Below are 17,835 nucleotides of genomic sequence, written 5' to 3'. Positions count from 1 at the left end.
TTTGATAATATATAAATAACTGATAATGCCAAAACAGTATATGGCCAAGTATAGATCCCTAGGCACTCTATTAAGGTCTCATTAGCTAGTCTAGTCATTTAACTACTTTTCTGCCATTATCTAGCTCACATTGATTCATTATGGCCTTGTGAATAACAAACTTTTGTTAAATGCTTTTGATGAAGGCTAGGGAAAACGTCTGTGTAATGTAAAGCATTGCTTTAAGTCTATTAACAACAACAACAACAACAAAATCCCAAAAAAGGAAATGAGATTAGTCTGGTGTGACTTGTTCTTCACATAGTTTTTAATATTACAGTAACCAAGTTTTTCAGTAAATTAGGTTTAATCTAGTTAATCTAAGTTTGGTGATTTTAAATCTTCTGGGGTACCTAAGTGTTCTCTTAAATCTAGCTTGCTTATACGCTCCAGAATGAATGTTTAGGCTTCTCCTAAGATGTATTTTGCCTTATTTTGATAACATGTACTATTTCTCCTAATAGATTTTTTTTTGGGGGGGAGAGAAGGAAATCAGGACTTGTAATGCCAGTAATATATGAAACTCCATGGTATTAAATGCTAGTTGCAGTCTAACAATTGTTTGGAAATTTAAAATTTTAAGAGTGTTGCATGAAGTATAAAGGAAATAAATGACTTCCCCAGGTTCATGGCCAGAATTTGGTCATCCTGACTTCTGGGTCAGAGCTTTATAAATATAGCAGTGAGTTAAACAGACTCATTTTTTCAATGAATACTATCTTTCTTTCCTTTAATAGAAAATTATCAAATACCTATAGTGAACAAGACACCTTATATGGGAATAGGGAGATGAATAAGGTATTGCTCTTGCCAAGCAGGAATTTGAAATATTTAAGTGTAACACTTAAAAATAAACTTGTTTCTTAAATCTTTAGTTCTATACCTTTAACAACTTTGCTTTTAATTCTGAATCTCCCAAGAACTTTCCTTTTTGTTCTTTCAAAACATCTCTTGATATGAGATGGCAAAACAGAAATGTATTAAGTTTACCCCATCAACTTTGCATTTTACTCTTATCTCATGTCATATTAAATATTAATATTTAATATTATAGTAAATAGCTTCCTTTATTTGGCTCATTAACTTTTCTAAACTTATCAAATTAGAGGAAGATACCTGTAAACTAAGTCAGTACAGTCTATTGGTTAAAAATTAAAATCTTTACCTATTTGTGTCTAAAATGGTAGCCATCTCTAGGGTGGAAGAAGAAAACAAGGGAGGGGGGAAAAAAGAAATTTCCACAATAATTTTGTATATTTGAAAGGAATATCAAGTTGTATATAAGAGATTTGCAGTTTTGTAGGCAATCATGTTTTTTTAATGTAATGGAAATGCTTGTTTTATTCAATAAAATAAGAACATAACTCAAGAATAAATAAATAAATCCTATGTAATCAGCAAGAAGAATGAAGAGGAATGCAAACCAATTAATCTATTTTCATTAATTTATTCCTGGCAATTGAAGTGTATAATCCAAATCAAGTAAAAAAATTAAGCAGGGAAAAAATATCAATAAATACAAAAAACACCTGACTGAAATTTACTATTAAAAAAAAAAAAACTTACACCAATCAAGATGACTTTGCAATAGGAATTTTCAAAAGTGTAGTGAAAAGACACATCTTTTATCAAGTAGGCATAAATTAGGTTCAGTGTTAGCTCATTTTGAAATTAACATTTGCCAGTGCCAGAATAGGTTGGGAAAATACATTTTGATGTTTTTGAAAGGTATATAACTTGTACAATGAATAGCCGCCACATAATAAATCACTGGCATTTTTCCTTAAATACAATTAAATACAAGAGTTTATCAAGTATTTGATTTTGCATTAAGGTTACCAACTCAAGAGGGTATGATTTCCATTACAACTATATATTCTATTTTGTAATAGCTGCTCAATAAAATATTTCTAAAATAAGAATTAGAAGGAAATTATGCAAATTATTGTACCCTTTTTTCTATTACAAAGTAAACATTTAGAAAGAAGAATTAGAATTTCTGCAAAATAAAATGAAAATATTGCTTGATTTCTAAGGCACATTATTAGTCATGAAATCTAAAGTGAAATTTATTTGGTGAATGGGATCAAGATCTCATAATATTTGTCCAAACTGAAGTGGAAAGAGATATTGCATCAACATAAAATTTTAGTTTGTAGTCAACAACAGTATCCTAACTAAAATATGCCAACCCTGCAAGCCTGAAATCATCTGAGCAATATTGGTACAGCATAAGCTGAAGAGGTTCTGAATAAAAAGGTTTTTTTTAATTTGACATACAGTACTCAGTGTTTTAAATTAGGTAATTCCAACTCATACGTGTTACGTGATGCCTCATTTTCATGACATAGGGCCTGGTTTCCACTTCCACTACATAAAACAGGGGTTTCAGTAAGCAATGCTTCATTTCTACTACATGTTGCTCCATTTCCATTATATAGTAATTCTAATTCTTTGGATTCCAATGTAATTGAAGGCTTCTCCAATGTCACTCCAGGTTCAAGGGAATTCTGTCCAACAATCCTCAGATTGACAAATTTTATTTTCCAAGTGTTTACTAGAAAAGGGCTGCGGATGAGGCCAAATACTTGTTCAAAGATGCCTAAACACATACTGCCTCGGTGGACAGTGCCAGCAACTGCAACTACAACTAATCCATGTGGAGAGGATACACACTTCAATCCATTGCAATCTAAGTTGGGATTAAGAAATAGAAACTCTTCTTTCACCAGAGATAGTAAACGAAGGCTCACCAGTTCTGAACCATGATAGTCTATCACATTTTGTTCTGATGTGTTGTAACAAAATTTTAGCTTGACATCATCCCAAAAGTGCTGTGGTCCCCATTTTTCTTGGGGTGGTCCAAAGAAAGGATTCTGAGAGTTGAGAAGCTCAAAGAACCACTGGCAGAATTCTTCTCCTAATTTGTAACAATCATCAAATTGTTCAGGGGTTTTTTCTCTTTTTTCCTGTCAATAAAGAAAATATAGGTTAGCTTTATAATCCATTTTTCAAGTCTAGATTTTATGGAAAGAATAAACCATCTTAGAGAGAACTTGAAAATTAACAGTGAACTAGGCCCCAAATTAAATAGGTAGGAAGGGAATCTCATGATTTCATGACCTTCAGTAAATTGTAGAGCTCCTTCAATGTTCTTAAACTTCTCCCAGAAGACTCATCTATTTTTAAAACCAATATTCTACTAGTTTTGTTCTTTGAATCACAGAACATTCTTCTCCGACAAATATAACAAAGAATTACAAAAAAGAACTAAAATAAAGGCCATTATCAAGGAAATATGATACTAAAAAAGAAAGGGGACTCTTGGTGACAGTAATAATTGGTGAACTGAAAGATTGGATACTCCAATATAATAATTATGATGTCAGAATAAAATAAGATTCAGTAGATGAGATAGATTTCCTAAGGTGAAACTGTGAGGACAAGAGCCATACAGAAAGGGTAGGGACAACACACACATAATACTGTTGTAGCAAACAGTCTACATGAAAAGATCAAACACCCATATCAAAAAGTACAGGTTTATGGACCAATACTGTTAGGATACACAAAAAACTTGTCTAGATAGTATGGTACCGTGAAAAATTACTCAGATGATCTAGAATAAAATACCGACACTGAGGCTTATTTCTTCCCTAAACTTTAGTTCTTTCATCAATTAAAAAGATGAAGCTAAGACTCTGAAAGTCCTTTGACATCTCTACATCTACAATTTTGTTGGCTACTTTCTAAGTTCAGAGGGAATTAAATTATCAATCCTGTTACAGGAAGGTAGTGTTGCTGATAATGCTGAGTATTTTTTAAAAAATCATTTAAGAATTTTAAAAACTATTTTACCTATTATTTTTTATGCAAGTTTTATAGACTAATTTGCTTAGGTTAAATAATAAAGCAATGACAGATAATGAATAGCCCATACTAAATAAGTTCCAAACTTAAAACATATTCTCTCAAACTGCTACATGACAACAATCTTTCCTTTTTAAAAATTTTCATTTAAAAGATATGGGGGTGGAGTGGGAATATGTGCAAAACACAATTACATGCTAGGAAATCTAGCACTAGAAAATAAGATTTCTATATAGGATCTAATTTAATAGAAGCAGGAATTAATTCCTAGTATTTTTTTCAGGGACTGAAGGATACTAAATGATTCTAGGATCAGTTAGTACATATTTATTACTAAAGCATTTTCACTGTTATTCAATGATGATAAACCAGTTTTAATTGCATTGAAATTTTCTTGCAGTTCCTCATTAATAGGACATCATTTTGGCTAGAGTGACAGGGAAAGATAATGCGGAATGTTGGAGGGGATATGGGAAAACATTGTTGGTGGAGTTGTGAACACATCCAGCCATTCTGGAGAGCAATTTGGAACTATGCGCAAAAAGTTATCAAACTGCATATTTGATCCAGCAGTGTTTCTACTGGGCTTATACCCTAAAGAGATACTAAAGAAGGGAAAGGGACCTGTATGTGCCAAAATGTTTGTGGCAGCCCTGTTTGTGGTGGCTAGAAGCTGGAAAATGAATGGATGCCCATCAATTGGAGAATGGTTGAGTAAATTGTGGTATATGAATGTTATGGAATATTATTGTTCTGTAAGAAATGACCAGCAGGATGAACACAGAGAAGTTTGGCGAGACTTACATGAACTGATGCTAAGTGAAATGAGCAGAACCAGGAGATCATTATGAACCTCAACAACGATACTGTTTGAGGATGTATTCTAATGGAAGTGGATCTCTTCGATAAAGAGAGCTAATTCAGTTTCAATTGATCAAGGAGGGACAGAAGCAGCTACACCCAAAGAAAGAACACTGGGAAATGAATATAAACTGCTTACATTTTTGTTTTTCTTCCCAGGTTATTTATACCTTCTGAATCCAATTCTCCCGTGCAACAAGAAAACTGTTCGGTTCTGCACACATATATTATATCTAGGATATACTGTAACCTATTCAACATGTAAAGGACTGCTTGCCAGTGGAGGGAGGGAGGGGAAAAATCGGAACAGAATTGAGTGCAAGGGATAATGCTGTAAAAAATTACCCTGGAATGGGTTCTGTCAATAAAAAGTTATTAAAAATAAAATAAAATAAAATAAAACAAACAAAAAAATAGGACATCATTATTAGGATAAAGGGGGAAAGTGCCATATTACCAAAGAATTATTATTAATTCTTTTTAAAAGGCATCACTCAAAATAACTAAGAATTAAAAATTAAGATAGTCCAAAATGGTCAGAGTTTTAACAACTATCTATCTAGATTTCTTCCAACGGCAGATTGATGTGACATGAAATTTTTTTTTTCATTACACACATTAACATACATAAAATAACTGTCACTACTCTGGACTGGAGAAAGGATAGATAGGATGAGCAAAATGAATCACACTTTTAGATTTTTTAAAAAATGTACATTTTCTTCCAAGTATAAAAAGTATTTCAAATTAAAGAAAGTTCCATTAAAAAAAAAAGTCTTGTGGCTATCAGATTAAATCAATTAATTCAGTTAATCTATTTATATATAAATAAGCAGAACTCTTATTTTACAAATGATACTGCTTTGGCAATACTGTTTACACTAATAATGTTTTTTTTTTTTTTTTTGCTGAGGCAATTGAGATTAAATGACTTGCCCAGGGTCACAGAGCTAGGAAGTGTTAAGTGAGGCCAAAATTGAACTCAGGTCCTCCAGATTTCAGGTCTGGTGACTTATCTACTGTGCCACCTAGCTGCCTTAAGAATACATTTAAACAAATGGTTTGATATAACAACAATAACGAAGTGTAAGCCTCCTTGTTTCTGAATTAACAAAAATTTGGAAGTGAAATTTTACTATACAGTATTATATTTCTAAAAGCTCCCAGGCTGTCATGAAAATTTATTTTTATCATAGTACAATACATACTACATAGGACAATAAGTCAAGCGTTTTTATTTAATTTGTAGGACCAAAAAACTTCCAAGATGACATGCTGTCTTAAATTAATAAAAACATATTATACACCAACAAAATTGTAAAAGGTGGCATGACATATTAGATAGGACAAACTTAACAATTAGGAAGAATTGGATCCAGGGCCTGTCTCTGATAAATGCATGCTGTGACCATGGACCACTCAACTTCTCAATCCAGAAAACTCTTTGAAACTCTGACTTTAAGAGTTGAGCTATGTATACCTTAAGAAAAAGTGAAAAGATTTTATAAAGATGTTTAACAAGCAACAATAATTTATGCTAAATTTAAATTATTCCATCATCTTCAAATTATATAAAAATTTAAGGAAAATAAAAGTCATCTTAACTTGTTCACATAGTATGGTGTCTTCTGTACTTGGAACTTTCTCCAGTGTTTCCTCCATCACCTTCAACTCTGGCTTGTTCCAGTGATTTTTGGCATATTGAATAAGATTGTGCTTTTCAGAAGCTGGAGGTACAATCACTCCTTTCATTGCTAGATACTTAAATATGATTTCTCTGTATACTTTCTTTCTCTTCAGAAGTTCTTCAGCACTTTGACTATAAGCTAATACTGCACGAATGGCATCTAGAAAGAATTTGTAAAAATGAACAAAATCAATAAATTAATAAAAATGTTAAACTAAAAGTGACTTTTAATCTAAAATTTTCCAAATGAAATGACAACAAATTCCTAGCTTTCAAACTTCTACTTCCTTTACAACTACTTCTGTATTCAAATAAAAAATTTTGCTTCCAAAATGATAGCATGAAAAATTGTACTTTGTCTTTTTAAGGAGAAATATTACCCACATAGCACATATTACTTTGGTATTTAATAAGATTTTAAGATAGCATTCATTTTTTAAAAGAACACTATTCAAATTTTTATGTTGAAAACTTAAAATTCAATCAGAACTATAGGATTTTATAACATTTTAAAGACACAACAAAAAAGCAGTAGGCTTGTCATGTATTAGAGAATGTGAGCAAAAATAAACAAATTCCTGGATAGAAAAAGAGCAAAAAAAAAAAAAAAAATCTAACCTACTTAGGAAGAGTCTGAAGTGGTATGCAAAAATATGAATAAGAATTGCATAAAATGAGAAGATTGGAGGGACAGGATTTTGTTTTCAAGGTGGGAGCATTCATACTAAGGATATAAAGGATCCATCCAACATTAAAAAAAAACTGCTGGGGATCAGAACAAGATCTAGCATTCAAATTTCATAGGACACTGGAATCTCAAGGTGCAATATGCTGTAATGGAAAAAATATAAAAGTTTTAAAGACATGAACTCAAATTTCACTTCTAATACTTATTAGTTACCATTGATCAATAAGTCCTTTAAACTAAGTACCATGCACCAATCATTTTAACTCTTTATAGCCTAAGTTTCCTCATTTATAAAATTGGGCAGAATGGCAGCAGTTTCACATATTGGTCAGGATCAAAAAATATATATATTTTTTTATCATGTATTATATCATGTATTATATCATGCTTACTTAAACAGAATAAATGATCACATAAAATATTAAACTGAGTAAATCCTTAAGAAATTTCTTATTTAAAATATTTTTGTAATGAAACCAAAATTTCAAAAAAATAATTTGTTCTGAATGCAGAATTTAAATTAGTTTCAAGATTTAATTTTGAAAATTGAGAAATAACATTTTTTTTTTAAAGTTAAAGGAACACCTGTGTCAAATCGTATCTAGCAGACATAGGATTCTGGAAAATTTCTCAGTCTCATTCACCCTACTCTCCATACTTTAAATTTCAAAACTAATCTTATATGAAGTTCCCTGAGAAATTACCCTGGCATGGATTCTGTCAATATAAAGTAATTATTAAATAAAACTTAAAAAAAAAAAAAAAAAAAGAAGTTCCCTGAGGAAATTACTGAGGGTTGGGGGGAGGGGGAGAGAAGAGAAAAGAAGAGGGAGGTGGGGAAAGAAAATCAACCAACCACTTCATATTTATAAACTGTATAATCTTTGAATCAAGACCTTAAGAGTATCACTTAGGTCATTTTACAAATACAGAAATTGAAGCAAAATCCTAAAAAAATGTATTTAGTAGTTACTAATTTTTTAAAAAAGGATGACTTATTTAGAGCTCAAAGGGCACTGAGAAGACATTTTAAAGCTCGAAATTCACAAATGAAGAAAATAAAAGTCTAGCAATGTGAAATGATTTGCTAAAGGTCACAATAAGCAGCAAGCAGTAAAGCCACTATACCACAAAGCCCAATTCTGAAATGGTAAATCCAGTTGCCAATTGTATTAACATTTAATTTAATCACTGATTACATCTATCCAATTTAATTTCATAGCAAAAAAAAAATTAGTCAATTTCTCTGCAAAAATCATATTCAAATGGATATGTAATCCTAAAAGAAAAGATTATAGGAAAAGTTCACATAGTGCAAGATCCAAAGAGAGATAATTCAATGCTGTTATTGAATGACCAAAGAAAATGCATAGGCTCATTGAAAACTCTCACTATTTACTTAATAGAGTAAGAGTTTGTGTAACTCAACATAGATTTGTTTAATGCGCTCCATGAAAAAATTAATGGATGTGTACTTGAACTAATAATGAAAACCAGGATTTAGGGATCAAGACAGAAAAGAATTAATCAGGACTAAAGGGTAATAAAAAGACCAACTGGCTCAGAAGTCAGGAGGATTAGAGTTCAAATTAAACCTCAGACATTTACTACCATGTTTCCCCGATAATAAGCCCTCCCCTTACTGTGTGAGATTCCTCTAAGATAAGCCCTCCCCCAAAAATAAGCCCTATTGAGATTGCTACTGTAGTGAAGGTGATCCCCTGCGCTACACGCTACATTACGGTACCTTCTGTATGCACCGTACCACTCCCCCCCCCAGTGAAACACACGCCGCACTCTGAGCTGCATCCTATCAGAGCTGCAGCAGTGAGCCCGTCATCCTGTTCTTCCCCAGTGATTTGCTTGCTGGCACCATTGAGAGCAGTGCCACGGAGGAGAGCTGAGGCAGGACAACATAAAAAACCGGTATGTAAGCGGGAGTGTGGGGGCATGATGGAGGATAAAAAAACTCGGCCAACACTCACCGCACTAAAGAAAAGAAGAACTTCCTTGCAGAGAGAAGAATAGATCAAGTAATGATTCCTGCAGGAATGCTTGCCTATCTCCAGACCCTTGATATTGCAATAAACAAGCCATTCAAGGACCATTTGCGCATGGAAGTCAATGACTACATTGAAGATAGAATGGAAAGAAATCAGCGTGGAAACTTTGTGAAGCCCTGTCTGCAAGAAGTCGTGACTTGGGTGAAGAAGTCATGGGATAAAATTACTGACAGCTATGTCCCCAAGGCACTACGAGCAGGTTACCTGGACAAGACATGTTCATTTAAAGAGAGCTATATTGCTGGACATGACAGATTGGGTCCACTTCTTCTGAAGGAAATAGAGGCGCAAGACATCCAGGATGGAATTCAGGGTATGGACACTTATGACGATGTTGTTGAAAATGACATGATCATTATTGAATAAAGGTACTTTTTTTTGTTCACATTTACCTGTTTATTAAAATTGCTGTCAATGTTCATTAAAATAAGCCCTCCCCTGAAAATAAGCCCTCTGGCGGTTTTTTTCTGTCCAAAAAAAATTAATAATAATAAGACAGTGTCTTATTATTGGGGAAACACGGTAGCTGTGTGACCCCTGGGCAAGTTACTTAACCCTAAATGCCTTCAATTTTAAAAAAGAGAAGTAGTAGAAAGTACATTGAATTTAACAGAATAATTTCTTAGGATATCAAAATTATTAGTCTTTGGAATCATTTAGGTCAGAAGTTAACCTTTTTGGTATTATCATACTCTTGGCAGTGTGATGAAAGAGATGAAATCCTTTCATAAAAGTAAAAAAGAAAATATACAGGATTAAAAAAGAAACCAATTCTATTTATTGCTATGAAAATATGAAAAAAAAACAAAAACAAATGAAATTCATAGACCACAAGTTAAAACAAGGCCTACTACTTTCATTTACAAAATGAATAAAAAAAGATCTGTAAAAGCAAAAAGACCTGTCCACAGTCACATAGAGGATTTAGCAATAAAGATGGCATTAAAGTCCAAGTTTCCAAATCTTCACACCAAATTTAGTTCCTAATCTCTTTTTACAGATAAAGCGAAGGCAAACTAGAGAAGTGACTAGCTCAGTGCCCAGTATTCAAACTCCCTAACTCCTCTTAGCTCCAGTGCTTTCTCTCTTAATTATTTTCTATACTTCCTGTATACAGCATGCCTTACTTGTATTTGTTTACATAGCTTTTCATCTAGTAGAGTGTAAGTTCCTAGAAGTTGAGAGCCATCTTTTTGCCACTTTAGGTATTCCCACAAGACGCTTACAGTTTACTAGAGTTCTCTCACACCATGCCACCTACTTGTTCATTCAGTCGTGTTTTCAATGGGGTTTTCTTGGTAAAGAAACTGAAGCAGTTTTGCCTTTTCCTTTTCCAGCTCGTTTTACAGCTAAGGCAAATAGGTTAAAAGTGATTTACAGGGTCACAAAACTAGTGCTGAAGGCCAAATCGGAACCCATCTTCTTGATTCCAGGCCCGGAGCTCCTGCTTCCCAGACTCAGCACGAAATCCGACCCTGCTTTCGAATCAGATTTACAGCTGAACCTTATAAGATGCCTTAAAAGTTCTTAATTTTTTATGCAGGGAGACTCAGACTCAGAGCAGTGAAACGGCTTGCTACGGGCTCATCCAATTATTGAGAGTCTGGGTTCTACTTGGACTCCCAAGGAGTTAAAAAATGAGGCCACTGACTTCGGTTTCATTTAAAAAGTGGGACGCTTCGTCTAGATCAGCGAGTTAACTTATTTTTTGGATGGGCGGATGTGGAACCACATTTTTAAAGGTTTAGAGAAATAATAAATGTGTAAGATTAAAAAGGAAATCAAAATTAGGGAAAAGTGATGATGCAACCCTTCCCCCCATATCCAAATTCGAGGATCCTTGAAGCCCGCCCAGAATTCAAAACGTCCAGGGTGGGTCTCCCCATTCTAAAAACGCAGCGATTGCAGCCTTCAGGGAGCGAGAAGGCTCCAGCTGAAGGCCACTGGACGCGTTACAGGCCGTGCTACGCTCCGCGGCGTGCTCTATGACGCGCTCTCCGGCGGCGTCACAAGGGAAGGGAGGCAGCGTGGGCGTTCCAGGAGTGAGCCTGTCTCCCACGGAGGACGGGCCTCCGCGTTGAATCCCTGGCTCTCAAAGCTCGGGCTTGCCGCCCTTCCCCCTACAATCTCGAGTCCTCTCAACGGGGCGGGAAGGGGAAACCAAAGCGGCTTCCCTCTCCCCGAGCGGGACAGCGGCCAGACCACTCTCACCTTGGCGGTCCTGGGGCTGAACCAGGCGGTTGGTGATGGTGTCGCATAGCGCGAGGATTTCGGAAGTTTCCATTAGGCCTAGCAGGTCACGACAGCCCTCCAGCTCTATCTTGTTGAGCCCCGACATGTTGACCCCCGGACGGGGGAATGCGGAGGGAGACAGTCGTGCAAGCAGCCACCTTAGCAACTGTAACCGGAAGCGCTTCCTCGTCTCTCTTCTCCCCTCCCTCCGCGCCATGCGCACAAATCTTTTCCCATATATGCCATGCGCCGAGATGTCCGGAACTTCAGTCAGTGGTGACCTCCCAGGGACATGAGAGCTTAATTCGAAGTTCCGGGTGATAAAGCCCTGCGCTTCAATTCATTAAACTTGGGGCTGTTCCCATGCCCCAGCAGTTCACACGGATTGTTTGGGACCTGGATTGTTTGGGACCTTTTACGCAGGAAGCGCGGCATTGACAGGAAATAAGCTACCCCGGAAGGAAAAGTAATCGACGTCAGAGATGTACGTACGGGAGTGAACTTTCTGATTAGATCCTACAGTCCTGTGTGTATGTGCATGTGTTGGTTCTTCCAAACTCATAATAGTCTAAGTCCGTTCACCCACGTTCACCCCAGAGCCCAAGAAAAAAAAGAATTTGGCTGATCATGTATAATAAATACCCACTAGATAGTAGACATTTCCTCAACACATGTTTATAATACATAATATTTATGTGTGAAGAAGACTTCGACTTCTCATGGTTGGGATCTGGATGTGCTGCATCCAGCTCCTATATCATTGTGAAATTTTCAAAAATTAGGCAAAAGCTGTAAATCAGCCTGATTCTTTGTTTTGGTGACAAACTCAATCAATGGAGAAAATATTAATAATTGCAGATTATTAGGTTTTAAAGTGTGACATGCCCGTGAACATCTTTTTTCAGTGACCGGGTTGTTAAAACATTTATCATCACACCATGATGATTGGTGTATAAATTTCAAGGGATTTGGATGGTGAAAAAAAAAATACATTTAAAAAGTTTTTTCACTAATCTTTAGTTTCTTTCATAATCTTGTGTATTTTAATTTTAAGCATTTAAAAAGTACATATACTTTTATTCATTTAAAATATTTAGTTTAAAAATTTCTGGAAAAGAACAAAAATGAAATATAGGTATATATGTATATATCTACATACATGTATAAGTATATGTATGTATATAAACACGTTTTGAAATGGGAAAATGTTGAGAATAGACAAGGGAACTTTGTTAGTACTAGCTTAAATCTGATAGACATTTTAAAAAATAGAATAATCGAAGTTCAGTTTCCTCTATATTCCCTTCTATATATTAAACACTATAAAGTTCATGTTTGTCAAGTTCCTTAAAAAAAGTAGACATAGATATATTCCTTCCCAACTCATTTCAAACACTTAATTCCTTAAGGCTTTTCTTAAATCTCCCAGCAACCAGTGCTTCCAATCTCCCCATTAGTTTGTCTGGTACTTATTTTATTTATATTTTTACATATATGCACATTGTTTTCTTCATAGAATATAAATTCATTGAAAGTAGGGACTGGTTTTTTTTTTTTTTTTTTTTTTTTTTTTGTCTTTATATATCCAGAACTTAGGGTGGTAACTGAAACATAGTAATAAATGTTTACTGATGACTGATTCTGATAGTTGTAACCAAAGCAAAGAATATGCAACATAGAATGTTAAAGATAAAAAGTTTACAATCTGTTCCCAGCATTTTAGAAGTGAAGTGACTTTTCCATTGTTACCAGGTTACATGGCACAGTCAGGTCTTGAACATAGGTTTTACAATTCTGAAGTGCCATGCTCCTTTGTTTTCTGCCCTCTCACTTTCTCCTTGTGGTCACATCATGGCCAGGACAGCTCCTGGACACAGTAACACCCTACCTGTTAACACAATGCTTCTGCTTTTGTGCACTAAAGGGAGTTGGAATTATGCTGAAATCTTGAGGGTGAAGCTGTGCAGATGTTTTGAGGGTTCATGCTTGAACTTTCTAATAGTATGTCTTCATCAGCTGACCTCACTGATACTCTGCCTAGAAACTCATTCTCCATTAACATACTTGCACCCCTTTCTCATCTAGTGATACTGAACTGAGTGCCCCTAACTCTACAGAACAAATATCTCCCCCACTCTAACCATTTGCTTCTTCCTTCTTTCCACCTCAAAGCCTTATATCTACAATTTCATTTTAGGTCTGTATACCCCCTTCCATAATTAACAAATATTCTTTTCATCTTTAACTATTTTTCTTGCCCTTCTATCTTCTGACTTCTTCCAATGATATTGCATCCCTACCTACACTTTTATTCACAGGTCAGGTAGGAGAGTCAGAATACACTTTCCTTCTCATTGCCATTTTCAGACTCTGCCTCTACACTCATTATTCCTTTCAGGTTCTTGCAAACTAAATTTATCAACCGATCTGAATTCTAGTACTTATTAGCTATTGGCCCTAAGAATATTCTAAATTCTGCTATCTTATATCTTCCTACCACAATTCCCAACTTATTGGGCAATTTTAATATTCGTGTTAATATTCCTACAAGTAACTTAATTTCCCAGTTTCTCAAGCTATTCAACTCCCATGATCTACTTCTTTCATTATTCACTTCAGATCTACACAAGAAAAACTTGATCTTCTCATTATTCTCAGGTCCTTGGTCACTTTAAATTTTAATTAAAATTAAATTTTAAGGACTCCAAAAATTCTTCTATTTGATTATAATTCTTTTTTTTTTTTTTGCTTCTAGGTCATATTCCTATTAAATTATTCCTATTCATCTGACCTTTCAATCTCTCCAGTTTTCAATGCATTCCAGTTCATCAACTCTCCCCTGACTACATTTTCTTCCTTTCCCAATCAACATTATCATTTAATCTCATTTTTTCCCTCATCTCTGATCATGCTTTGCTAAACAACAATCTCATATTACTCCTACCATCTGCCTCCTTTGTCCCTGCTCATAATTTGAAATATACAACTGGAAGAAAAAATAAAATTATGCTAACAGGGTCTGCAACATAAGTGCTTATGCTTTATAGCACAAATACATGAAGAAAGCAAAAATTTAATCTGACTCCCATCTCCAATTCTAATTCACATATGGTTTTCCTGCATATCCCAGTAGTAACAGGTACTTTTTGTAATCGTCAAAAGAGTCTGGTACTGGATAAGAAATAAGAGTAGTTGATCAATAGACTATATTAGGCACACAATATACAGAAGTAAATAACTTCAGTAATCCACTATTTTATAAACCCAAAAAACAAACTATTGGTTCAAGAACTTAATATTTGACAAAAACTACTGAGAAATTTAGAAAATACTCTGGCAGAAATTAGGCACATAGACTTTAATATCTCATACTACATGCCAAGTGATAAGGTCAAAATGATTTAAAATATAAAGAATGATATCAAAAGCAAATTAGGGGCACATGGAAACTTGTTAGATAAGAATTTGTGATCAAACAAGATAGAGGACCACTGGATATAAAACAATTTTTATTCCACTAAACTGAAAAATTTTGCACAAACAAAACCAGTACAGTCAAAATTAGGCTAGCAGAAAACTGGGAGTGGGAGGGATTATTTTTACAGCAACTTTCTGATAAAGGTTTCATTTCTAAAAATATATTGGTAATTGATCCAAATCTATGAAAATAAATGCAATTCTTCAATTGATAGTCAAAAAATACGAATGGGCACTTTTTAGAAGAAATCAAAGCTACCAAGTCTATGAAAAAATGCTCCAAATTAGTATTGATTAAAGAAATGAAAATTAAAACTGAAGTACTACCTCAAACCAATTAAAATGGCTAACAAGATAGAAAAGGGAAATAACAAATGCTGAAGGACATGTAAGAAAAAATAGGTATACTAATGCACTCATGGAGCTGTGAACCAGTACAACTATTTTGTTTTGTTTTGCTGAGACAATTGGGATCAAGGGACTTGCCAGAGAGCCACACAGCGACCAAGTCTGGATTTGAACTCTGGTCCTCCTGACTTCAGGGCCATTGTTTTATCCACTGCACCATCTAGCTGCCCCTAGTACAATCATTTTTGGAAAATGGAACTCTGCCCCAAAGGCTATAAAATAATGCATTATCTTTTGGCCCAGCAATACTGCTAGTAGGGTATCCCAAAGAAAAAGGAAAAGGATCATTATGTACAATAATTTTACAGCAGCTCTTTTTGTGGTGGCAAAAGTTGTAAACTGAGGGGATATCCATCAGTTGGGAAATATTTGAACAATCTGGGGTATATGATTGTGATGGAATACTATTGTGCTATAAAAAATAACAAAATGAATAATTTCAGAAAAACCTTGGAAGACATATGAGCTGATGCAAAGTGAAGTGAGTGGGATTAGGAGAAAAATTATACACAGTAACAATATTGTAACAACAAAGATTTAGTTTTTTTTTGTGTGTGTGTTTGTGTGTATTCTGCCTACCATTTTAATAAGAATTTTAATTCATACACATTCATTTCTCATTTACAAATCCTTGTGCTTGGAATAATCTTATTGGATTTGTATCATAGACTAGGACACGGACCCAGGCCAGTATACCTCCAGTTTTGTTTGGTACTGTAGCCAACAGTAGATTCTTTAAAAATTAGTTCATTTTTTCATCACAACCATGTTGTTTCAATGCATTTTAATTTTTATACATTTTAACTGAATTTAACAAGTCAGCTTTTTCTAAACAAAATGGTATAAAAATCAGTATACTACTAATATCTTCAGGTGCTCAATAAATATAAACTTAATTCATATATACAAATGACTAGATTTAATTATTTTGATCATTATCCAAAATAATTCCAAAGGACTTATAATGAAAAATGCTATCCACTTTTAGAAACAGTACTAATGAACTCTTAAGTGCAGATTTAAGCATATTTTTTTCTTTCAGTTTCTTTTTTGGTAACATGGCTAATGTGGAAATCTTTCACGACTTCACATGTATAAAAGTCTTTATTTCTTGATATCTTAATAGGTGAGGAAAAGGATAGAAAGGAGAAAACTCAAAATTGAAAAATTAAAAATAAAGCACACAGCTAACCAGATCACCACAAGAGTCCAGTGACTCTCCATTATTTACTGAAAGAGGCACTTAATAGTGGGAAAGACCAAGAAAGATCTCTTATAAGGAACAATGCCTGAGCTAAATCTTAAAAAGATTCTTAAAAATAGAGATTACTCAAAGTAGAAGCCAGAGTAAAGGGACAAAGAGAGATGGAGTATACTGTGTAAGGAACAGCAAATAGGCCAATATGACCACACTATATCATAAAGTTCAAAGGGAATGTAAGTGTAAGAAGGATGAGAAGATGGGATCAGATTATAAAGAGCTTTACATATCTGAACATAAGAATTTGTATTTGATGCTGAAGGCAAACTAACGCTGGATTTGTTTGAGTAGGAAACTGACATGGTCACTTAAATTTTAGAAAAACCCTTTGGCATCTGAGTGGAAAGTGAATTGGACTAGGGAAGATTTGAAACAAGGGGTTTACTTAGACTACTGCAATAATCTAGGCAAAAAGTGATGAGGGCATGCACTAAGATAATAGTTGTGTGAGTAGAGATAAGGATATATTCCAGAGATGTGGTAGAGAAAAAATAAATGACATTGTATGGCAATTAAATAGAATAGGTAGGGTGACAATGAAGTGTTAAAGTTGACACTTCAGTATTCAAACCTGGGTGACTTAAAAAAGGATGTTAGCACTCTTGACAATAACAGGAAAAGTTCAGAAGGGAGAGTGAGTTTGGGGGAAAAATAATTTTGGATCTCTTGAATTTGAGATGCCTATGGGGCATACAAAATATGAACTGTTCAGAAGATAGTTGGTGATATAGGACTGATCAGGAGAGAGAAGGGTTGTATATTTAAACCTGGCAGTCATGTGCATAATGATGCATATTCATGTGCTCTATTATGGCAATGTTTTGTAATTTTTTTAACTTGCATATTCCTATGGTAGGATCATAATCACTGGGAACTCTTATAATAATATGGTAATATGGATTATAATTAAGCATATTTGTAGACTGTTTTTAGCCGCCCCTTCCCTCCTCCCCCCCCCCCCCCCCCCGCGCTTTTTTTTTTTTTTTTTTTTGATTAAAGCTTTTCATTTACAAAGCATATGCAGGGGTAAGTTGTCCAACATTGACCCATGTATATAACCTTTTGTTCCAAATTTTCCCCTCCTATCCCACTACCTCCAGCTGGCAGGTAGTCCAATACATGTTAAATAGGTTAAAATGTGTTAAATCCAATTATGTATACATATTTACACAGTTATCTTGCTGCACGAGAAAAATCAGATCAAGAAGGAAGAAAAAGAAAAACTGAGAAAACAAAATGGAAGCAAACA

At 34.5% G+C, this 17,835-nt stretch overlaps 1 protein-coding gene across 1 annotated transcript; it reads right to left on the bottom strand.

Moving 5' to 3' along the window:
• Nucleotides 1-1,470: 1,470 nt before the first annotated feature.
• Nucleotides 1,471-12,056, bottom strand: C3H3orf38 (chromosome 3 C3orf38 homolog). Its single transcript, XM_051984368.1, has 3 exons — nucleotides 11,420-12,056; nucleotides 6,376-6,617; nucleotides 1,471-3,008 (listed from the first exon to the last, which is right to left on the bottom strand). Exons 1-3 carry the CDS (start codon nucleotides 11,655-11,657, stop codon nucleotides 2,325-2,327), a joined length of 1,164 nt encoding a protein of 387 aa, XP_051840328.1. The 5' UTR covers nucleotides 11,658-12,056; the 3' UTR covers nucleotides 1,471-2,324.
• Nucleotides 12,057-17,835: the final 5,779 nt, after the last annotated feature.

The sequence above is a fragment of the Antechinus flavipes genome, chromosome 3 (assembly GCF_016432865.1).
Source record: "Antechinus flavipes isolate AdamAnt ecotype Samford, QLD, Australia chromosome 3, AdamAnt_v2, whole genome shotgun sequence".
Taxonomy (NCBI): domain Eukaryota; kingdom Metazoa; phylum Chordata; class Mammalia; order Dasyuromorphia; family Dasyuridae; genus Antechinus; species Antechinus flavipes.
This window is presented reverse-complemented; position numbering and strand designations above follow the sequence as displayed.

What these genes read in the sequence shown, in the direction of transcription:
- C3H3orf38 (XM_051984368.1), bottom strand. Translation starts at nt 11,657, where the DNA reads ATGGCGCGGAGGGAGGGGAGAAGAGAGACGAGGAAGCGCTTCCGGTTA. An exon ending in TCAGCCCCAGGACCGCCAAG is followed by an intron (nt 6,618 to 11,419) that starts GTGAGAGTGGTC and finishes AATTCTTTCTAG; the next exon opens with ATGCCATTCGTGCAGTATTA. An exon ending in ACACCATACTATGTGAACAA is followed by an intron (nt 3,009 to 6,375) that starts GTTAAGATGACT and finishes CTTTATTGACAG; the next exon opens with GAAAAAAGAGAAAAAACCCC.